The 24,723-nt window shown below is 44.2% G+C and overlaps 1 protein-coding gene across 1 annotated transcript; it reads right to left on the minus strand.

Annotated features, from left to right (window-relative positions):
• Positions 1 to 5,873: 5,873 nt before the first annotated feature.
• On the minus strand, positions 5,874 to 23,531 carry asl (argininosuccinate lyase). The gene is made up of 16 exons (XM_029629902.2): positions 23,385 to 23,531; positions 22,817 to 23,011; positions 21,369 to 21,452; positions 19,406 to 19,462; positions 19,157 to 19,254; positions 15,430 to 15,507; positions 12,660 to 12,737; positions 12,519 to 12,571; positions 10,507 to 10,569; positions 10,247 to 10,361; positions 10,057 to 10,141; positions 7,275 to 7,334; positions 7,116 to 7,199; positions 6,845 to 6,925; positions 6,606 to 6,712; positions 5,874 to 6,501 (listed from the first exon to the last, which is right to left on the minus strand). Exons 1-16 carry the CDS (start codon positions 23,397 to 23,399, stop codon positions 6,357 to 6,359), a joined length of 1,398 nt encoding a protein of 465 aa, XP_029485762.1. The 5' UTR covers positions 23,400 to 23,531; the 3' UTR covers positions 5,874 to 6,356.
• Between the last annotated feature and the right edge of the window lie 1,192 nt (positions 23,532 to 24,723).

A 24,723-nucleotide genomic window follows, 5' to 3' on the forward strand; every position in this document is an offset into this window, starting at 1 on the left:
TGACTGCGTGGCCATGCACGCCTCCAATTCAATCATCAAGTTTGCAGACAACACTAGAGAGGTAGGGTTGATTACCAACAACGACGAGACGGAGGTGAGGGCCCTCAGGGTGTGGTGTCAGGAAAATAACCTCACACTCAACGTCAACAAAATAAAGGAGATGATCATAGACTTCAGGAAACAGCAGAGGGAGCACCCCCCTATCCACAATAATTGGGACAGTAGTGGAGAAGGTGGAAAGTTTTAAGTTACACAGAGTACACATCACTGACAAACTGAAATGGTCCACCCACACAGACAGCTTGGTGAAGGCCCAACAGTACCTCTTCAACTTCAGGAGGCTGAAGAAATTTGGCTTGTCACCAAAAACACACAAACTTTTACAGATGCACAATCGAGAGCATCCTGTTGGGCTGTATCACCACCTGGTAAGGCAACTGCTCTGCCCACAACCGTAAGGCTCTCCAGAGGGTATTGAAGTCTGCACAACGCATCACTGGGGGGCAAACTACCTGCCCTCCAGGACACCTACACCACCCGATGTCACAGGAAGGCCAAAAAGATCATCAAGGACAACAACCACCCGAGCCACTGCCTGTTCACCCCGCTATCATCCAGAAGGCGAGGTCAGTACAGGTGCATCAAAGCTCGGACCGAGAGACTGAAAAACAGATTCTATCTCAAGGCATTCAGACTGTTAAACAGCCATCACTAACATTGAGTGGCTGCTGCCAACATACTGACTCAAATCTCTAGCCACCTAATAGTTAAAAATTGGATGTAATAAATGTAACACTAGTCACTTTAAACAATGTTCACATACCCTACACTACTCATCTCATATGTATATACTGTACTCTATACCATCACCTGCATCTTGCCTATGCCGTTCAGCCATCGCTCATCCATGTTTATATGTACACATTCTTATTCAGTCCTTTACACTTGTGTGTGTATAAGGTAGTTGTTGTGAAATTGTTAGATTACTTGTTAGATATTACTGCATGGTCGGAACTAGAAGCACAAGCATTTCGCTACACTCGCATTAACATCTGCTAACCACATTTTATTGGTCGCATACACATGATTTGAAATCTCGAATAATGTTGGAATCTAGAATGTCGACCATACCCCTCCCTGTCTACCAGGTACCGACCCCCACGACATCTGGAGTCCAGAGGGATCTGACGGCATAGGCGGGACTTCCCCCGATGTCCAGGGAAGGCGGAGGGGTGTCGTGGGGGAGAGCATCAGCAAGGGGACCAGAAACCACCGGCCTGAGGAGGGAAACGTGAAAAAGGGTGAGATCCGGTTGTTAGTGGGGCGCTGTAATCGGTACGTTACCTCATTTACCCTCCGGGTCAATGAATGGCCTCACAAACTGGGAGCTCAGCTCCGGCACCACTCGTCCACCACAGGGGCTTCAGTCTGGCTCGGGGTCCACAGGGCCAGGGCTGGCTGGTAGCCCAGGACACACTGGAAGGGAGACAACCCGGTGGATGAGTGACGGAGTAAAAGTAGGTCACTTCTCTTCCAGTTCAGTGGTGTTACAGGAGTACTGGCTCTTGTAACACCACTGAACTGGAAGAGAAGTGTACTCAGTTCAGCTCCAGTTCAGCTCCAAAGGACTGCCTGTTTTCTCTAGTTATTACCTGAGACTATTATTAAATGAACTCTTACACACACAGTCTTCTCCCCACATGGGAGTTCACCTCAAAACTCCTCACCTACCACTTTCTCAGCACTGATCTAAATTCAGCACCATACGGTATACAATCACCGGTCAGTTTATTAGGTACACCAACCCGTTCACAAAAATGTATCACTCCTACAGACAGTGAGTCGCTTGGCCCTGGCTTGATATAAAAAGCATGCAGACAGGCATTCAGCTACTGTTTGATAGAATGGGCAAAACAAGTTTCAGGCCCACCGGATCTAGTATCTCAGAAACGGCTGCGCTCCAGGGCTTTTCATGCACAACAGTGTCCAGGGTTTACAGAGAATGGTGTGACGACAAAAAAAACATAAGCGGCAGTCCTGTGGGTGAAAACAGTTTTTTGATGAGGTTGAAGGAGAATGGCAATAATTGTGCAAGCTAACAGGCAGGCAGACAAATAACAGCGCAGTACAACAGTGGTGTGCAGAACGGCATCTCAGAACGCACAACTTGTTGGTCCTTGTCTGCTGCAATAGCCCATCCTTGACGACCACACCAGGTCACACTCCTTTCAGCTAAAAACAACAAGAAGCGGTTCCAGTGGGCACGCGATCACCAAAACTGGACAATGAGGAGTGGGAAAATATTGCCTGGTCTAACCAATCTTAATTCCGGTTGTGTCATGCTGATGGCAGAGTTATGATTTGGCGTAAGCAGCATGAGTCCATGGACCCATCCTGCCTGGTGTCAACGGTACAGGCTGGTGCCGTATTGTTGTGGGGAATGTTTTCCTGGCACACGTCACTTGATGCCAATTGAGGAATTAACGTTTACGACACCTTGTAGAATCCATGCCCTGAATAATTCAGGCAAAGGGGATCAGATTTGGTACTAGATGGGTGTATCTAATAAGCTGCCCGGGGCAGCAGGGTAGCCTAGTGGTTAGAGTGTTGGACTAGTAACCGAAAGGTTGCAAGTTCAAATCCCCGAGCTGACAAGGTACAAATCTGTCGTTCTGCACCTGAACAGGGAGTTAACCCACTGTTCCTAGGCCGTCATTGAAAATAAGAATTTGTTCTTAACTGACTTGCCTAGTTAAAAAAATATATCACCATATTGTATCGTGTGGCGGTCTGCGTCAGTCTCCCATAAATATTGTGACCCACCATGTCCAAGCCAACCAGTCCCCGTTATCTTTGACCTTCTACAGTCATCTCAACATCACTGTTGAGAACATGGGGCATTCTGGTGAGAACTACCAGAACCCCTCTTCTAAATCTTCTTTATACCATCATGACCTCTGATCCCAGTATTGAATGTTCTTGAACTCTACACCTTTTTACAGTAGCCTGGAATGGTCTCCAAACATATCCTCATTGCCAGAACACCCTAGAAAATACTCCAGGAATATAACCTAGTTTATAATTCTTGTCCGTCATTAAAAAAGTAACTGCCAACAGTTGTAAAACTAAGAGGATAGAATATTGTCCTTCTCAAGTGACCCTAGATCAGCTCTTCCTGCTAAATACCATTCACAGAAACGATGAAGGCATAGAATGTAGAAATCTGACACTAGACTGACTGTCCTCCTCTAGCTCACTTCTCCCTGCCTTGGTCGGTGCAGGTCAGTGAAGGAGGTCTGGGGGTACCTGGGTCCGAACACACTGACAGGGAACACTATCCCATGAAGGTAAACCCTGAGGCGGGGAATAACTATGTGATACAATTACAACATCTATTCCATCTCCCTATCATTTCTCTTCTCCATCTTTCCCTCTCTCTAGTTGCACATTGTTCACATCAAGGAGCCATACAATAGTCTAGAGGCTGAGCATGATACGTCAGGTATAGCGCTGCTCACCTTCCTGTTCGAGGTACTGATCAACCAATTAACTCACAAATTCGAATTCACATCCAGCTGCAAATTCATCACATTTCTCCAATATCAGTGTTGTTCCCAGGAGTCCAATGATGATCACCCTCAATACAATTCTTATAGAAGCCCTGGGAATTGTCCAGAATAACAGTAACTTTACATTCATACCTTTTTCACAATATCCTACCAACCTGAACCAGCAAGGTTCCAGCAACTATGGTGGATGCATACCAGTAGTTTAGTTCAGCAGGTCTAGGCTCAGAAGTGTGAAAAGGGTATTAGAACCATACAGTGTGTACTGCCCTGTCCTCTCCCCCTACCCTTCCCTCCTCAGGGAATCAAAGCAGTCCCAGGGTTCAGACTCTGACATCATTCCCCCCTCACATGATCTGCACAACTACTATTGATACTACCAATCCTAGACTTTGGCGATGTCATTTATAAAATAGCCTCCAATACCCTACTCAACAAATTGGATGCAGTTTATCACAGCGCCATCAGTTGTCACCAAAGCCCCATATACTACCCACCACTGCGACCTGTACGCTCTCGTTGGCTGGCCCTCGCTTCATACTCGTCGCCAAACCCACTGGCTCCATGTCATCTACAAGACCCTGCTAGGTAAAGTCCCCCCTTATCTCAGCTCGCTGGTCACCATAGCATCACCCACCTGTAGCACACGCTCCAGCAGGTATATCTCTCTGGTCACCCCCAAAACCAATTCTTTCTTTGGCCACCTCTCCTTCCAGTTCTCTGCTGCCAATGACTGGAACGAACTACAAAAATCTCTGAAGCTGGAAACACTTATCTCCCTCACCAGCTTTAAGCACCAGCTGTCAGAGCAGCTCACAGATTACTGCACCTGTACATAGCCCACCTATAATTTAGCCCAAACAACTACCTCTTTCCCTACTGTATTTATTTTATTTTGCTCCTTTGCACCCTATTATTTTTATTTCTACTTTGTACATTCTTCCACTGCAAATCTACAATTCCAGTGTTTTACTTGCTATATTGTATTTACTTTACCACCATGGCCTTTTTTTGCCTTTACCTCCCTTATCTCACCTCATTCGCTCACATCGATTATAGACTTGTTTCTACTGTATTATTGACTGTATGTTTGTTTTACTCCATGTGTAACTCTGTCGTTGTATGTGTCGAACTGCTTTGCTTTATCTTGGCCAGGTCGCAATTGTAAATGAGAACTTGTTCTCAACTTGCCTACCTGGTTAAATAAAGGTGAAATAAAAAAATAAAAATGTGGGCTCCATGACGACACCAGGCTGTGACCAGGCGGTTGTTTGAACACAGTTCTACAGGACCATCCCTGTCAGCAACAGACGGGTAGGGGGTAAAGGTGACTGGGCTTAGGCTCAAGTCAGAGTGGGGTTTTTAGAGATGCTGACTACACGAGGTCAGCAGAAATCCTGACCCTTTCTGTACTGGGGAGGGCAGTGGTATAAAGTACTTAGGTACAAAAAAAAAAACCTAAGTAGTACTAAAGTAGTTTTTTGGAGGGTATCTGTACTTCACAATTTAAATGACAACTTTTACTTCATTACATTACTAAAGAAAATAATGTACTTTTTACTCTATACATTTTCCTTGACAACCAAAAGTACTCATTACATTTTGAATGTTTAGAAAGACAGAAAATGTGTCAAATTCATGCACTCATCAAGAGAACATCACTGGTCATCCCTGCCACGGTCATCCCCTCTGGCGGACTCACAAAACACAAATTCTTAAGTTTGTAAAAATGTTGGTGTCCCTGTCTAGACTTAAATAAAAATATATATGTTGTCTGGTTTGCTTAATATAAGGAATTTAAAATGATTTATACTTTTACTTTTGATACTTAAGTATAATTTAGCAATTACATTTACATTTGATACTTAAGTATATTTAAAACCAAATACTTTTACTTACTCAAGTAGTATTTTACTGTGTGACTTTCACATAAGTCATTTTCTATTAAGGTATCTTCACTTTTACTCAAGTATGACAATTGGGTACTTTTTCCACCACTGCTGCTGCACTGAGGGAGCTCACAGTCAAAGATAGGTCCAATTCCAAAGCAACCTCTAGACATTTCTCAATTACCTGAAAACATTAGACAGGGCGTACGCAATATGTTTATATTCTGGGAAATATGTATCTTCTGGGCAATACTCTAGACTAGAGCAAACAAGATATGGCGGCGTTCCATCCAGTCTTCTCTTCTTCTTTCAATCACGACTGACTGAATGATGACAGTGCTTCTCTGACTGAGTGGAAGGTTAGCCCTCTTTATGTCAACACACTATATGTATCTTCCATGAAGAGCCAGTGACAACATTTTGTAAATAAGCAACATTTAATTAATCATCAACACATTAAGACAAAAAGGTATGAACTGTCTGAAATATATAGTTGTACAAATCACTACTATCGAGGTTAATATATCTAAATGCACTAAAGTTTTGAACTCCCATTTTTCTAAATCGATCTAAAGTGGTAACCATGGCATCTACCGGTATTTTAAAAAGGCACTTTACATGGCCTGAGCAACAAGGCAGTCCTAACAGAATGGACCCAATGTTTTCTAGATTAGACACTGTTCTAGAAGGCAAACAATGGTTCTTAACCACTGGGGGGCAAATCCTAACTACTACTTTAGTCAAATTTGAACTTAGTCATACATGCATGGATGTGATGTCATCGGGAGACAAAGAGAAAATTGGAACTTAGGATACACCCCAGAGATCCATTTGACCAATGTGGCTTGTAGAAGTTCATGTTGGGGTCAAAAATTAAAAGGTAAGCGGTGAGGAGGAGAGGTCACTGGACCTGTTTCTTCAGCCAGGTCCTCATGTGCTCCACCTGTGCTGCCACGCTACTCTTGGCCGTGCCACCGGGGGCACTGTACTGCTCCACACTGCTACTGTAGTCCCACACTGCAGACACATCACTAGAAAACAGAGGGCTGGAAAGAGGAGCAAGGGGAGGATGAAGTGGAAAAGATAAGGAGTGTGGGGGGGGGAAAGTGTGTTACTATGAAGAAGTGTGTGCATGCGTGCTTGCGCTTACCTGGCAGTCCGCAGATCCTCCACAGTGAGTTGGTTCAGGGGAATGCTCTTGGATTCAGCCAGAAACACAGCTTTACCTGAGATTCCATGAGCATCTCTGAACGGCACCTGGCGAGAGAGAGCAAGATAATTTAATACCACAATTGTGACACAGAAACAGTTCAACTTCAAACCATACCATCATTGTGATGAACACACAAACACACATATCCCTGGTTTGAGTGGATACTTCGTACTCACCCCCTTTCTGACGAGGTAGTAGGCCAGGTCAGTAGCCAGCATGTCAGGACTGAGGGCAGCTTCCATCACACTGGGATTGATCTGATACAGGAAACAGGAAATGGGTCAGAGAAATTGGTTGTGAAATGACTTAGAGGGAAGGATGTTGTAGGGCACTAAGGTGTAAGGGTTTAGGATGTAGTAAGTAGGGCACAATGGTCTAAAGGTGTACAGTGTTGTGCACTAGGGTGTAGCATCTAAGGTGAATGGGGTCAGGTGTAGCATCTCTCACCTTTAGAGTGGACACGACACCTGTGGTGACCTGCAGCACAGCATGTACCGTGTCAAAGCAGTCAAACATGGCCTCCTTATCCTCCTAGAGAGTCAGAGAGCGAGATAATTATCACACACACACACACACACACACACACACACACACGTGTGACTGTACCTGCAGATCTTTGTTGTAGGTGCTTGGCAGGCCCTTCAGGGTCATCAGAAAGCCTGCACACTGACACACAGGACAGGGCACAGGTTTATACTAGTGATGCACCAATATGACATTTTTGTCTGATACTGATATTTTCCTTGCCAAAAAAAACAATACCAATAACCGATATTCAAAATGTGTGGCCTTTTAACTATACTAGAATGCTTAACACACACACGGACGCAGCGGTCTAAGGCACTGCATCTCAGTGCACGAGGCATCACTACAGTCCCTGGCACGAATCCAGGCTGTATCACATCCGGTCATGATTGGGAGTCCCATAGTGCAGCGCACAATTGGCCCAGTGTCGTCTGGGTTTGGCCGGGGTAGGCCGTCATTGTAAATAAGAATTTGTTCTTAACTGACTTGCCTAGTTAAATAAAAGGTTACACACACTGACCAAAAAGTTATTTTGTTGGCATTTACTTATGTCCCCATTACCAGTAACCAGGATTTCTATAGAACGCTGTTTGGGTCTTTGCATGTCAAAAAAGATAGACAATAGATACTGATACAAATAACACTATTTGACCAATCAGGACCTGAATATGACTGCACGCCACATAATAATTTAACGCGTTCACACGTTTTTTACGTAATTACAAATTGATTACACTATCACTCGTATTTCATGTCACAACGATTCATCGATTCATATGCTACGATGCTGGTAAAGTTGTCTCGAGCACCTATAGTGCTGGTCATAAAAAAAATAAGCTTGCTAGCTCATGGATGCAAACCAAAAACATAGCAAAATCTGTTTCAGTAGCTATAGTTAGCTAGCTAACTATATAGCTAGGTGTCATCTAAAATAACCCTAATTTATAACCGTTCTTATTTGATTAATGCTGGTCAGACCCATCTATGTGAAGCTAGACAATAAGGATTAGCCACAATAGTAGACTTTGTGGTTAGCCTTCAAAATAAAAGTATATAATTGACAGTGATGCAAATTAATACATATAGTAGTACTATACCATAATTGAATAGATAATTTCTCTCTCGGAGGACATGAGCCCTAGGACCATGCCTCAGGACTACCTGGCATTATGACTCCTTGCTGTCCCCAGTCCACCTGGCCGTGCTGCTGCTCCAGTTTCAACTGTTCTGCCTGCGGCTATGGAACCCTGACCTGTTCACCGGATGTGCTACCTGTCCCAGACCTGCTGTTTTCAACTCTCTAGAGACAGCAGGAGCGGTAGAGATACTCTTAATGATCGGCTGTGGAAAGCCAACTGACATTTACTCCTGAGGAACTCTACATCTTGGCCATGTTCTGTTATAATCTCCACCCGGCACAGCCAGAAGAGGACTGGCCACCCCTCATAGCCTGGCTCCTCTCTAGGTTCCTTCCTAGGTTTTGGCCTTTCTAGGGAGTTTTTCCTAGCCACCGTGCTTCTTCACCTGCATTGCTTGCTGTTTGGGGTTTTAGGCTGGGTTTCTGTACAGCACTTTGAGATATCAGCTGATGTAAGAGGGGCTATATAAATACATTTGATGATCATGCTAAATGAGGTTGGAATGTTGTACAAAAAAAATAAAAAATCTACAAAAGACAATTTGTTAATTTGACAAATCTGTTGAAATCACACTGGATGTATTATACTTTAGAATTGCATTGGGGGCCTACTTATTTCACTGGATTGTGGATCAATGACATGGGGTATCCGTCTACTCTGACTGATACCTGACTAACCCGGTCAGGTCGAACCTCACTAGCCAGATGAAGCTAGCTGGCTGCTTATAACGTTAGCTTTGGGCAACAGGGTTAAGTAGCTGTTCAATTTCAATAGGCGAACAACAATACTTACTCCAAGGATTCCTAAATCATTCCTAAGAATAATGAAAATGACTGCAGTTCCTACTGGTCATTGTTTTCAGGCTGGTTGTATTGGTACTAGCTAGTTACCAAGCTAAAGCTAGCTAGCTATCCCAGAAGTTGCAGTCGAACAAATAATGCTTTATTACCAAAGCGGTATTGTAAACACATCTTTTGTGGACGATGTTTGCAGGGTTTTTTGTACAGCTTTGACAGTGCTACTGATAGTAGTGGTGGCGCTTGGCTTGCACGTGAAATTCAGAACACACCATTCTATAATAGAACTGTGTTATTTGACGTTTCAAATACGGTTATTGTCAAATAGTGTTATCATTTTTGACACTCAAAGACTCAAAAGGCATTCCATAGTATGTCGTGAAGCTAATAGCAGTAACACTATTACTGTGCAACTCTGGTAGGGCAACATATGAACAATAGCACACTTGGTAACGTTAGTGTGTACCGGTGCTCGGCCAGTCGCGAAAGCCAACATCACCCACGACAGAGAACGGCTGATTGTCAAGGGCAATGAATCCCTTTATCTTGGCGTTAATGGATTTCGCCTTTGAGTTGTCTCGCTGAAATGTTCTTACTCTTTCAAATGACTGCTCAATCCACATTGTGGGCTAAGGTTAGGAATGCTGTGTTGCAGGTGCAGCACAAAATTTTACGTGGCGTCAGTACGTTATATAGGTATGCACGTCAGCTTTGACATCGGTTTTTCACATTGGAGTAAACTAGACAGACATCGGGCCGATACCGATGTTGGCATTTTTAGCTAATATCGTCTGATTCCGATATGTTCACCGATATAGCGGGCATCCCTAGTTTACACACACTGATAATACTATTAATATAATAAAGGATGCTTGCTTATTATAACATAACTAATGGTGTTCTAATGCATTTCAGTTGGGGTCTTACTCTGCCAAAGACACGGCCAGCTTTACTCCTGATCAACTCCAGACTGTCAGCATTCTTCTTCTGAGGCATCAGACTGCTGCCTGTGCTACACACACACACAGAGAAAGATTGTTAGAATATAACAAAGGAAAAAAGGGGAACATATTGTTTTGAGTTCAGTCATCACACACACACACACACACACACACACCTGTATGCATCAGAGAGTGTGAGGAAGGAGAACTCCTTAGTGCTGTAGAGCATCAGGTCCTCTGCCATCTTACTGAGGTGCGTCAGACACAGAGATGCCCAGAACAAGAACTCAGCTGAGAGAGGGAAGGGAGGGTGGAGCCAGCGAGCGAGACACAGCATGAGCAGGGCAATGCAGTGAGTCGGTTAATGCCAATATTTCTCAACTTCACATCTACATGTCTTCTTAGAATAGTAATAAAGCCAATGTGGTTACCATACCAATAAAGTCCCTCTGGCCTGTGGCATCCATGCTGTTGATGCTGATGTCATCAAAGGCCAGCTCTACAGGGGCAAAGACAGAAGACACAATCAATCTAAAACACCGGCTGCGGTCCAAACACTTACGACACACCCTTGTCCACTTACCCTCGCCTGATGCCCTTGGGGGGGGTCCCCATCTTGGAGGGTGGTCCAATTGATCAGCCAAGCAAGGGAAGTTTGCAACGTAAGCACCTCAGCCCTCGTGTTTAGTCGGCTTTGCGAGTGTACAATTAGGTTCACTCCAAGCCTGAAACTCCCCATAATTCAATTCGCAACGATTGTACAGCTGCTAAGAAAAGTCCGCGAAAACTTAAAAACAACATCAATGGAGAAGTCAACAAACAAGTGTAAGTAAAAACAAATGCAAGTAAGTTAAATGTTGCTACTACGTAAAAAGTGTGTTTTTGTTTGTTTCTCTTTTGGAAATAGTAGAAATAAAATGGTTCCAGGTAGGCAGGCTAACGTTAGATAGCTAATTAATTTGCTAGCTATCATACAATAGGCGTATATTAACCAGTTATGAATTAGGGGGCGCTGTTAAAATGTTTGGATGAAAAACGTTCCCGTTTTAAACAAGATATTTTGTCACGAAAAGATGCTTGACTATGCATATAATTGACAGCTTTGGAAAGAAAACACTGACGTTTCCAAAACTGCAAAGATATTGTCTGTGAGTGCCACAGAACTAATGTTACAGGCGAAACCCAGATAAAAATCCAACCAGGAAGTGCCGCATTTTTTGAAACCGCCTCATGCCAATGACTCCTTATATGGCTGTGAATGAGCTACGAATGAGCTTACGTTTTCCACGTATTCCCCAAGGTGTCTACAGCATTGTGACATCTTTTTATGGCATTTCCATTGAAGAATGGCTGTAAGGGACCATATCCCGCAGAAAATCTCGCGTAAAATACTGAGGTAGCCATTTTTCCAATCGCTTCTTATGAGAAACCAATTGCCTCGACGGATATATTATTGAATATATATGTTAAAAACACCTTGAGGATGGATCCTAAACAACGTTTGCCGTGTTCCTGTCGATATTATGGAGCAAATTTTTAAAAGTTTGGCGTTATAGTTGTAGCATTTTACGGTCGATTTCTCAGCCAAGCATGATTAAGAAACGGGAGCTATTTCGCCTACAAAAATATTATTTTTGGGGAAAAAATGAAAATTTGCTACCTAAGTGGGAGTCTCCTGAGTGAAAGCATCCGAAGTTCTTCAAAGGTAAATGATTTAATTTGGTTGCTTTTCTTATTTTCGTGAAAATGTTGCCTGCTGCCAGCAGAGCTAGCATAGCATTATGCCATGATAAACTTACACAAATGCTTGTCTAGCGTTGGCTGTAACGCATATTTTGAAAATCTGAGATGACAGTGTTGTTAACAAAAGGCTAAGCTTGTGTTTGAATATATTTATTTCATTTCATTCGCGATTTTCATGAATAGGAAAAGTTTCTAGGGGTATTTATGTCCGCTGCGTTATGCTAATGCATTTGAGGCTATGATTACGCTCCCGGATACGGGTTTGCTCGTCGCAAGAGGTTAATAATGATATATTTAATATACGTAGACATGCACTCAATTGACTGTAGCGCATATAAAGCACCCACAAGTTACCGGTGGCTGAAAACACAATCATCGCGGGATGAACGAGTGATGAATTTCCAGCCAAGGGTGGTCCATTTAAAAATCATTCATTCCTCCCTCACCCCTTGCCCTGCAAGTGTATACTCGTCAGACGTCATGATACGTTATCAGAAGTGTCCACTTAATTTGAGGGCTGAGGGAATAGGGTGTGCCTTAAGTGTTTGGACCGCAGCCACAGACTTGGTACATGTGTATAATTAATTGACATTTTGCCTTATAAGCTCGTATTATAACCATTCATAAGAGTTCATGGCTCCTTATGCATGTTTATAGGTTATGTATGTTTAAAGGAGCTGATTATCTATGCAGGTTGACTCTCACCTTGACGCAGCATTTCCCTGTCGATGTTGAATGGAGTTCCAGCTATTGCTCCACTGGGTAACAAGAGTAGACAAGGTATAACTAACTCACAGATGACATAACCGTGTGGGTGTGTGTGCGTGCACACTCGTGTGCGTGTACCTTCCCAGGGGGAGCACGTTGACTCGTCTATTGATCTCCTGAAGCTGTTCCACGTCTCTGCTCAGGGCCACCGCATGACTGGGGAACAATCATAGAAATATGTTTAGACTAACAACATCCCCGACCACCTCCATTCTGCCTTTTATTTGCAACATTTGAAAGTGTGTTTCTTACATTGGATAAAAGTAGAGACTCCGAGCTAGAAAATGGTATATCATATACTGCAGGAACAATGGGGAAGTAATTCTGCTTTGAAAGTTGACAAACTTGTAACTCCACTTTTGAGAAAATGGCCCTTGAATGTTTTGGCACACCTACTGGAGAGCTCTCTTTTGTCTACACCTATTAACCATTGTTCACACCCTTCTAAGCCTTCGCCCCACCTAAATCTTTAACAATTCACATGTGAGGCCTTGTGCTAAACAAGGTGAGTAAGGTAGTAAACAACCCAAGATTAAGACTAAAAGTAGTAACCTACAATGAGGAAAAACTCCAGGTAAAAATACATTTGATCTAGTCCTTGGCAGATGTCCTAATCTGAATTTGGTGCAGGTCATGTTGTTCTTCACATTACCACCTCTGGTAAACAAACAATATATAAAATAAAATCAAAGTTCATTTGTCACATACACAGGATACAGAAGGTGTAAAAGGTACAGTGAAATAGTTACTTGCATAGTAACAATATAAAAAATAGGATGAAATGTTAAAACATCCTGAGCAATCTACACACAATACTTCATAATGACAAAGCAAAAAAATGATTTCAGAAATCTTTGCAAATGTAAAACAGAAATACCTTATTAACATAAGTATTCAGACCCTTTGCTATGACACTCGAAATTGAGCTCAGGTGTATCCTGTTTCCATTGATCATCCTTGAGATGTTTCTACAACTTGATGGGAGTGCACATGTGGTAAAGTCAATTGATTGGACATGATTTGGAAAGTCACACACACACCTGTCTATATAAGGGTCCCACAGCTGACAGTGCATGTCAGAGCAAAAACAGAGCCATGAGGTCGAAGGAATTGTGTTGAGGCACAGATCTGGGGAAGGGTACCAAAACAATTAGGATGCATTGAAAGTCCCAGAACACAGCGGACAACATCATTCTTAAATGGAAGACGTGTGGAACCACCAAAACTCTTCCTAAAGCTGGCCGCCCGACCAAACTGAGCAATTGGGGGAGAAGGGCCTTGGTCAGGGAGGTGAACAAGAACCTGATGGTCCCCCTGACAGAGCTCTAGAGTTCCTCTGTGGAAATGGGAGAAACTTCCAGAAGGACAACTATCTCTGCAGCACTCCACCAAATCAGGCCTTTTTGGTAGAGTGACCAGACAGAAGCCACTCCTCAGTAAAAAGGCACATGACAGCCCGCTTGGAGTTTGAAAAAAGATTCTCTGGTCTGATGAAACCAAAATTGAACCCTTTGGCCTGAACGCCAAGCATCACGTCTGGAGGAAACCTGGCACCATCCCTACGGTGAAGCATGGTGGTGGCAGAATCATGCTGTGTGGATGTTTTTCAGCAGCAGGGACTGGGAGACTAGTCAGAATCCAGGCAAAGATTAACAGAGCAAAGTACAGAGATCTCAGACTAGAGTGAAGGTTCACCTTCCAACAGGTCATAGAGACTCATATCTCCCTCACTAGCTTTAAGCACCAGCTGTCAGAGCAGCTCACAGATCACTGCACCTGTACATAGCCAATCTGTAAATAGCCCATACAACTACCTCATCACCATATTATTTATTTTGCTCCTTTGCACCCCAGTATCGCTACTTGCCCACTCATCTTCTGCACATCTATCAACCCAATGTTTAATTTGCCATACTGTAATCATTTCGCCACCATTGCCTATTTATTGCCTCACCCCCCTTATCCTACCTCATTTGCACACACTGTATATAGACTCTCTCTATTGTATTATTGACTGTATGTTTGTTTATTCCAGGTGTAACTCAGTGTTGTTTGTGTCGCACTGCTTATCTTTATCTTGGCCAGGTCGCAGTTGTAAATGTGAACTTGTTCAACTAGCCTACCTGGTTAAATAAAAGGTGAAATAAAATTAAAAATTAAAAACATCAACGCTAAGCACACAGACAAGACAATGCAGGAGTGGCTTCGGGACAGACAAGTCTCCGAATGTCCTTGAGTGGCCCAGCCAGAGCACGGACTTAAACCTGATCGAACATCTCTGGAGAGACCTGAAAATAGCTGTGCAGCAATGCTCCCCATCCAACCTGAGAGCTTGAGAGGATCTGCAGAGAAGAATGGAAAAAACTCCCCAAATACAGGTGAGCCAAGCTTGTAGCGTCATACCCAATAAGACTCGAGGCTGTAATTGCTGGCAAAGGTGCTTCAACAAAGTACTGAGTAAAGGGTCTGAATACTTATGTAAATGTAATTTCATTTTATTATTTTTAATAAATTTGCAAAACATTATAAAAAACAGTTTTCACTTTGTCATTATGGGGTATAGTGTGTAGATTGATGAGGGGGAAAAAAATATTTAATGAATTTTAGAATAAGGCTATAACGTAACAAAATGTGGAAAAAGTCCAAGGGCTCTGAATACTTTCCGAGGCACTGTATGCTCTGTAGACTGAAACAACATTCACTTTATATTCCATTAATATAAATGTATATATATATTCCTCAATCCTGTTTTTAACTGTGACTCAGCAAAAAGCAGAGGATCTAGAAATAATTTAGGAACATTGCAAAGATATGCAGTGGGGCTTAACAGAAGGAGAGGCTATAGTACCTCAGAATCCAGTGGCTCCATCTGATTGGCTGAGCTCTCTGCATGTGGGTGTACCCAGGAAACAGGACGTCAATCTCTCTGCAGATCAAAAGACAATAGGTAAACATGATATTGTGTGTGTGTGCGTGCATACATGGAACTGCCAACTGTGTCTTAATAGGGCGTTGGGCCACCACAAACCAGCAGAACAGCTTCAATGAGCCTTGGCATAGATTCTACAAGTGTCTGCAACTCTATTTGTTGGATTTGACACCATTCTTCCACTAGTAATTCCAATATTTGGTGTATTGTTGATGGTTGTGGAAAACGCTGTTTCAGGCCTCACTCCAGAATCTCCCATAAGTGTTCAATTGGGTTGAGATCTGGTGACTGAAGCGACCATGGCATATCGTGAAAGATCAGCATGAACAGTTTGTCACTGAAGCTCCTGCCAAACATACCCCAACAATCACCCCTCTTTCAAAATCACTAACATCACTTCTTTTAGCCACGGTAGCCAAAATAACAGGCAACTGGGTTTGCCTAGCATTTTTATACATGGCCCTAAATGTTAATAGTGTTGGTTGATGGTAATGTGTGTGACAAGTCAGTCAAAACAGCATCCATATTGCTCTAGCCGGCAGCTTTGTGGAGATTCAGAATCTAACCCAGCAAACTAGTTTAGTCCTCAGAGGGACAGGTTTACACCCTGACTTGGCTACAGTGAAGATGTTCCAGTACCCAGATGAAGAACAGTTTCCGAACCCCTGGATGCAGATGAGTTAGTTTGCATTCCCATATGCCAAAAGGGTCACCACCCACACACACAAAGCTGTTGCTTCCCAGAGGAAGAAGAGCTGTGAGGCCTTACACCCCTCTCTCATGGTACAGTCGACCACCCATATTCCAGGGATCCTCAGTAGTCATGGAGTGTCCAGACCCTCTCCAGTTGGGGGGATGCAGAAGGACTACGAGGAGCTGCTTTATGAGAGGGAAGAATTCAGGAGGGCGTACTCTAGCCATTCCACCGACGAAACTCCCCCGACTTGGCCCGGCTACTCCTGAGACACACTACTCCAAGCCCTCCAGTCCTAAGAGTTCACCACCTCCACAGGAACGTTGGGACTTCCACTACATCCAACGGTGGCCAAGCTGCTCTCCTGACTGACGTCCCACTAGAGCCCTGGGTCCCCTTCTGCTTCCCAGAGATGCCTAGCTCCCCAGCAGACCGACAACTCTAGAGTGCACAGTCCATCACACCAAAGCCCCCTCAGCCTGAGCCTCGACTTGCCATAGTTAAGGAAACTTCCGCTCGAGTCGTGGAGCTACAACTGCTGCCAAGGGGTCTGTTCTGGCTGCCTTTGCTGAGTCATCCCCTACTCCCTGTGAGGAGCCTCTGCAATTTGAGGCACATGCACGGGTGCCCGAGGTTCGACTATCTGCTACCCTGGAACCTTGCGCCACAAAGACTCCTACCGCTCTCCCTCAGGAGCCCTCCCTGCTCCTGGCACGGAACCAAAGCCAGCAGTGGATGATTCAACTGCTCCTAGGATGAAGCCAAGGCATGCAGCTCTTGCAAGTGCAGGAGTTCCCTTCCTTTCCGGTATGACCAGAGTTCCCCTCCTTCCTTGTAGGGTCAGGTTTAGAGCTCCCTGCCTCCCCTGTAGGGTTGACGTTTCCTGCCTCCCTGGTAGGTCCAGTCTATCCTGCCCCGTTGGTAGGCTCTCTGTTTCCAGCCGTACCAGGCCCTCAGTCGCTGGCTCTAGTTGCAGGCTCCCAGTGTTCTGGTTAGGTCCGTGGACTGCTGCCTTAGTACAAGGGCCCCAGTCCTCTGCTGGTCTATTTCCACAGTCCCTTGCATTAGTAGCCTCTAAATTAGCTGCTCTGCCAAGCGCAAGGTATTCTACCCTGCTAGGCCCCACATTTGCTTCACCACCAGGTCTGCAGTCTCCTGCGCTGCACGGATCACGGCCCCACACCTTAGTGGGTATGCAGTATCCTAGCCTGCCAGGCTTACAGCCCCCTGCCCTGCCAGGCTCTAAGTTAGGTGCACTGTCTGTAGGTCTGCAGTCTCTTGCCCTGCTCAGAACACAGCCCAATGCCTTAGTTGGTAGGCAGTTTCCTAGCCCGTCAGGTTTAGGCCCAAAATCAGTTTCCCTTGCAGGTCCAGAGTCGTTCTCCCTTTCAGGCTCAGAGTCAATTTCCCTGTCATGCCCACAGTTATCAGCACCTCTAGTTTCACTGTTTCCAGCCCTAATCGGCCCTCAGTCCACTGCTCCGCCAGGCTTTAGGTTCTGTGCCTTACTAGGTCCGCAACCTCAGTTAGTCCGTAGCCCCCAGGCTCAGTCAGCAAGCAGTCACCCTCCCTAGTGCTACACACCAACCCTCCTGCACTCGTACCTGAACATGGGTCTCCTGTCTCACCAGGCTCGGAGTTAGCTGTTCCTCTAGGTCTGCAGTCCCTGCCCCTAGCCAGTTCGTAGACCCTGCTCAGCTTGGTTCTCAGTCTTCAGCCTCAGTAGTAAGCTTAATAAGTCTCCTGCCCTGCTATGCCCTCAGCCCCCTGACATGGGGGACCCACCGTTCCCTCCAGTTCTGCCTCTGCCGCCTGCCTCCTGCACTGAAATACCCTCCAGCCCTCAGGAAACCACCGGACATGGTCTCTGGGGCCCAGCTAGCCCCTTCCGTCAGATCCCTGAAGAGCCTCGCCCAGGGGTCCCCATCTGCTCCATCATGAGAGCCATTGCCTCCAGCAGCGGTGCAAGATTCACCAACCCGAGCAGCAGCCAGTGAGCTGCCAAAGACAGTTGTGGCCTACGTGCCACAGTTCCTTCAACTGTGGTCAGCCTCCGGCACCATACTCAGCTCCCAAGGATGGGCCCCAGCGACCTGGCACCAGCTGAGCTAGAGGACCCTCCGCCACCCCGGAGGCATTCCACACCGTCTCCGCACCCCCTAAGCCCTGCTTCACAGGACTAGGCACGCTAGCACTAAGCTCCCCCTTGAGACCTGTGGACTCCATTAGAGACTGTGCTTTGTCCTAACAGGCAGGGCTTAGGAAGTGCACAGAGTTGCAGAGATAGTCCTTGGCCACCCAATGGAACGCCACAGGGCCTTTTTGTGGATGTTAATATTTTCATTCTAAATATTGGGGCAGCTATACAAAAAGGCCAACCTGCTCCCCTCCTCTCTACCCAACTTTCCTCACAGTGCAGTTAGGGTGAATCTCACCATCTCAGCTATCCATCACAGCCCTTTGGCTTCAGTCAATCAGCTTGCCCAAATTCACATCTGGACCCCTCCCACCCCAGGTCTGAGTATTTTTAGTCATCGAAAGAAGAAAACGCACATTTTGTATGGCGACTAAGTTGACTGTGTTTACTAGCAAGACGTGCGTGTATCTAAGAAAAACCACAAGTTGATTCCTAAATAACTGAAGAGTGTGTGTTAATACTGTGTGATAGTGATGAAGATAAATAAAAGTTCTGGACTAAGAAGCATCAGTACTGTTCTTGCACAGACAGCCTGTAAGCAAGTCAGAATCTCCATGAATCAGCATTAAGTACATAGCGAGTGAGGGCTCAGAAGACAACCGCTCAGACAAGACCCAGCTAGCCGTTTTTTCACTAAGCATGATGGGATGTTAATTCCACACCTGTGTGGAAGCACCTGCTTTCAATATACTGTGTATCCCTCATTTACTGAAGTGTTTCCTTTATTTTGTCAGTTACCTGTACATAAAACTTACACTGCTGCTCTCTCCACCATGGTTGTGATAAGTTGGAGAGCGTTTCCCTTAAGAATGGAGATCGCATCCCTCAGCCACAACCTCATGTCTGTTACCACCTGATCAACCAATAGAAACACAGAATCATGTCGGAGACCCAATCATCCACCAATAAAACACAGCAGGATAGAACAATCTCAAAACTCCACTAGTTACTTCTCTTTCAAAAAACAGGCAAAGTACGTGTATTCAGCAGATCACCACACCTACCTGGTCATTTCTGCTCCTACCAGTGTGTAACTTCCCAGCTGGCTCACCTATCAGCTCCTGATAAAACACACACAGAGATAAATATAATACAAATATATGCAGTGCATTCGAAAAGTATTCAGACCCCTTCCTTTTTCCACATGTTACATTATTCCCTCAATCTACACATAATACCCTATAATGACAAAGTGAAAACAGCTTTTTAGAAATGTCTGCAAATGTATTCAAAATAAAACACAGAAAAACCTTCCAGTATTCAGACCCTTTGCTATGAGACTCAATTTTGCTCTGGTGCATCCTGTTTCCATTGATCATCCTTGAGATGTTTCTTCAACTTGGAGTCTAGCCGTGGTAAATTAAATTGATTGGGCATGATTTGGAAAGGCACAAACCTGTCTGTATAAGGTCCCACAGTTGACAGTGCATGTCATAACAAAACCCGAAGCCATGAGGTCGAAGGAATTGTCCGTAGAGCTCCGAGACAGGATTGTGTTGAGGCACAGAACTGGGGAAAGGTACCAACAAATTTGGACACATTGAAGGTCCCCAAGAACACAGTGGTCTCCATCATTCTTAAATGGAAGAAGTTTGGAAACACCAAAACTCCTCCTACTGACCAAACTGAGCAATCGGGGGAGAATGGCCTTGGTCAGGGAGGTGACCAGGAACCTGTTGGTCCCTCTGACAGAGCTCTAGAGTTCCTCTGTGGAAATGGGATAACCTTCCAGAAGGACAAACATCTCTGCAGCACTCCACCAATCAAGCCTTTAGGATAGAGTGGCCAGATGGAAGCCACTCATCAGTAAAAAGCACATGACAGCTTGTAATGACTATATGCTGTCTTCTTATACATGTACCACCTAATAGGATTTTGTTTTATTTTGTGTATGTGTGAGTTAAGTTTTGTTTTGTCCTCTAAATTGGCCATCCCATTCAACAGTACAATGAATGTCATTGTTAGTATTGCTGTCTTTTTTATTAGATTTTTTATTGTAAAATAATAAACATATTATTAAAAAAATAATTTTAAAAAAGCACATGACAGCCCGTTCGGAGTTTGCCAAAAGGCACCTAAAGGACACTCAGACCATGAGAAACAAGATTCTCTGGTCTGATGAAACCAAGATTGAACATCGGCCTGAATGCCAAGCGTCGCGTCTGGAGGAAACCAGGCACCACGGTGAAGCATGGGGGTAGCATCATTCTGTCGGGATGTTTTTCAGCAGCAGGGACTGGGAGACTAGTCAGAATCGAGGCAAAGATGAACAGAGCAAAGTACAGAGATCCTTGATGAAAACCTGCTCCAGAGCGCTCAGGACCCCAGACTGGGGAAAAGGTTCACCTTCCAACAGGACATCAACCCTAAGCACACAGCGAAGGCAATGCAGGAGTGGCTTCGGGACAAATCTCTGAATGTCCTTAAGTGGCCCAGCCAGAGCCTGGGCTTGAACCTGATCAAACATCTCTGGAGAGACCTGAAAATAGCTGTGCAGATACGCTCCGCCATCCAACCTGACAGAGCTTGAGGGGATCTGCAGAGAGGAATGGGAGAAACTCCCCAAATAAAGGTGTGCCAAACTTGTAGCGTCATACCCAAGAAGACTCAAGGCTGTAAATCACTGCCAAAGGTGCTTCAAGAAAGTACTAAGTAAAGGGTCTGAATACTCATGTAAATGTGATATTTCAGGGGGGGGGGGGTTTATGCATTTGCAAACATTTCTAAAAAACAGTTTTTGCTTTGTCATTATGGGTTATTGTGTGTAGATTGATGAAGGAAAATAACTATTGAATCAATTTTAGAATAAGGCTGTAATGTAACAAAATGTGGAAAAAGTCAAGGGGTCTGAAAACTTTCCGAATGCACAGTAATTCTGACAATCAGGAGTCCGGAATTGAATATTGTTACAATCTTCAGCCAGCACTCTGAATTGACGATTCAAGGTTAGCCCCACCCACACTTCACCTTTAGTCTGCGCTCATTGGCTGTGTGGATGTCCTCATCTCCAGGCTTGACCTCAAAAACACCTTTGGCCCATTCATCATGGATCTGAAACACACATGCACGGTCATCCGTAAGTGAAGTTTGGTTCATCTTCATATTCATATTCATCTTCATATTGTTTGGGGATAGAATCTGTTCAAGAGCCCAGATTCTATCCCCAAACAATATGACTGATAAACAGCTAAGCAAAATAGCTACACAGACTGAGTTAACCGTGTATCTTTATTGACCTTTTATTTTAACCTTTGCGCTATGAACACTCACAGGGCCCTGCAAACTCACACACACTGTCACTCACTCACACATTTTTTTTTACTTAATCTTTATTTAACTAGGCAAGTCAGTTAATAATACATTCTTATTTACAATGACGGCCTAGGAACAGTGGGTTAACTGCCTAGTTCAGGGGAAGAACGACAGATTTTTACCTTGTCAGCTCAGGGATTCCAACGCTCTAACCACTAGGCTACCTGCCACCCCAATATGCACATACATTTTTACTGACTCTACACACACGCACACCCACTCACATACAAGCTGCTGCTACTCTGTCTTATATCTTGTATAGGATATATAGCCTTGTCAACTTACCCCTATACATACCTACCCCCATCACTCCAGTATCCCTGCACATGTAAATATGGTATTGGAACTGACTTTTTAAATATTTCCTTTATAAGTAAGTATGCTTACTTTAAACATAAGAGTGAGGCAAGTGATACTTACTTTATTTACTATTCTATTGTTTTTTTTTCTATTAATACATTGTTATTGATTATTGTATTGTTGGTTTTCAAGTTTGCAAGAAAGGCATTTCACTGTACTTGTTGCATGTGACATTAAAACTTGCCGTGCACATGTGAATGCAGAGAGGAATTCTGCACTAAGGCAGATTTTCAGCCGTCACCTATTAACTACAAAAAAGCAACATGGTGGGCTATGACACATTCACACCCACTTTTTGTTGCGTTCGATAGTGTGATCAAAATTCAACGGTCCCCATAACTAAAAAAAATAAGGCCATTCAAATGTAAAACACGGTGGGTTAATGTGTGAATACATTTTAAACTTTAGGGGATATTGTTGATTTGATGTGGCCAGTACAATCTAGTAGTCTTCCACATTGTCTACCTTCTTGACTTTGTGCGGTTGCCTGTGCCCAATAATGTTTGTACCATGTTGTGCTGCTGCCATGCTGTGTTGTCATGTATTGCTGCCATGCTTATGTCGTCTTAAGTCTCTCTTTATGTAGTGCTGTGGTGTCTCTTGTCATGTGTGTTTTGTCCTATATTTGTTTAAATCGAAGCCCCGCTCCCAACATGAGGCCTTTTGGTAGGCCATCATTGTAAATAAAATGACGTGCCTAGTTAAATAAATAAAACAAAATATACTGGTGCGTATGTCTTCACCTGGTCCATCCCATGTAGGATATTGGCCTTCTCCTCTGCAGTGACCAGCTTGGCCTTCTCCAGGGCTTTAGCATATGCCTTGCTGCCACGGATGTCTGCGTCCCACATCCGCTTGTCATAGGCGATGGACGCGTTGAATTTTTCCATGATCGGGTCGGTGTCACCCACGAACCGACCTCCCCACAGTTTACTCCCCTGATAGAGACAAACAGGCAGGCATGGGCACGCAGACAGATAGACAGACATTAATCAAAAAAGCCAGGACAGAAAGGCAGATATACAAATACACCGACAGCATAGGCAGTGTCATTCGTCTCCAAATTTTCACAAAGCCGCCAGCTAGCAAACAACATTGAAACCTGTCAGCGCTGCTTTTCGTTGAAGAACCACTAGATCCAACAAGCTAGCATTAATTTAACCTAGAGAAGACCCATGTTGTCCAAGTTTCTGTACAGCTGATTTGACTGCACAGCGCAATGAAAACCATACCTGGACATAAAGCCAAACGTGGACGAGTTTAGCTGAATCAACAGTTTTAATAAAGAAATACATCGAAAAGTTGTCTTACATCTGCACTCGCCATTCTCTTCTCTCAAAGATACCGTAGATGTCTGACTGTTCACTACCTAGCATCAGCAAAACGTCGACGACAGGGCACAAATGGTGTGATAAGAATCAAAACCACAAATACTAGTATTTTGCCAGCAGCACAAACAATTACGTCACTTTCGCATGGTAATGTTGAAACCTTCTAAATAAAAGCCCGCATTTCAAAACATTGCAATGTGGATAACTCATTCGAATGATATTTATTTTTTATCAATGGCCATTTTTAATGTGCAAGAAAATACATTAAGTAATTTGTTAAAACAAATAATGACCAATAATTAAGAAAAAATATACTGTTGTCATTATCCGGTGCACAGAGAGCGCGTTTTCGAACGGACAGAGCGACACAGACTCAAAACGTGGATATTGTGGATTCAAAGTGCATGGCGAACAAGGGAATTGCCCAGCTAAAGGCAAACAGCGTACTAAATGTGGAAAATGGAATCACTTTGCAAAAGTGTGCAGAGCTTACCGTGGAAAAACAGTACACACAGTGAGCAAAGATGAAATGTCAATCAAAGAGTCAAACGCTGATGAACTGTTTATTGATTCAGTGACACAGAAAAGTAAAATATCTGAGACAGAGCAAGCCTTTGCTGACATTGAGATAGGAACACAAGGCACAGAGCTAAAGTTCAAACTAGACACTGACACTAGAAACTAAACATTATTCCTCTGAATAAGTACCACAGCTTGACATCTGAGAGCTACAGCCCACCACGTGCAGAGTGACTGGTTATGGTGGGGAACAGCTCCCAGTAAAAGGCACATGCACTTTCAAATGCAAATACAAGGAAAGTGACATGATGTTGGACTTTTATGTTGTTGACACTAGAGCGCCTGCAGTGCTAGGTCTTAAAGCATGTTTAGACATGGACCTCATCAAGCTAGTTTTACCAGTGACAGCACCAGTAGAGACAGACAATTTACTGGAGGAGTTTGCTGATGTTTTTACAGGAATAGGATTATTTCCAGGAGAATGTACCATTTACTTTGACCCAGACGCAACCCCTGTGGTCTACCCACCGAGAAAGATTCCCCTTGCTCTCCGTGCCTGTCTGAAGAAAGAGTTGGAGAGCATGGAGCACCAAGGTTACAGAAACGACTGACTGGGTAAACGAGTTAGTGGTGGTGGAGAAACCACGCACAGGCAAGCTCCATGTATGTCTCGACCCAAGAGACATGAACAAGGCTATCAAACGCCCCCATTATCCTTTACCGACGCTAGATAGCATCACACACAAGCTAGCAGGAGCTCACTACTTCAGTGTCATGGACGCTAGATCAGGCTACTGGGC

The sequence above is a fragment of the Oncorhynchus nerka genome, linkage group LG23 (assembly GCF_034236695.1).
Source record: "Oncorhynchus nerka isolate Pitt River linkage group LG23, Oner_Uvic_2.0, whole genome shotgun sequence".
NCBI lineage: Eukaryota > Metazoa > Chordata > Actinopteri > Salmoniformes > Salmonidae > Oncorhynchus > Oncorhynchus nerka.

Bases quoted from the DNA above. Each gene is read 5' to 3' on its own strand.
- asl (XM_029629902.2), bottom strand. The intron at 19,463-21,368 runs GTGAAGTGTGGG...GTGTTTTATCAG, and splicing joins CCAATGAGCGCAGACTAAAG to GAGCTGATAGGTGAGCCAGC. The intron at 10,570-12,518 runs GTGAGAGTCAAC...TTGCCCCTGTAG, and splicing joins CAGGGAAATGCTGCGTCAAG to AGCTGGCCTTTGATGACATC.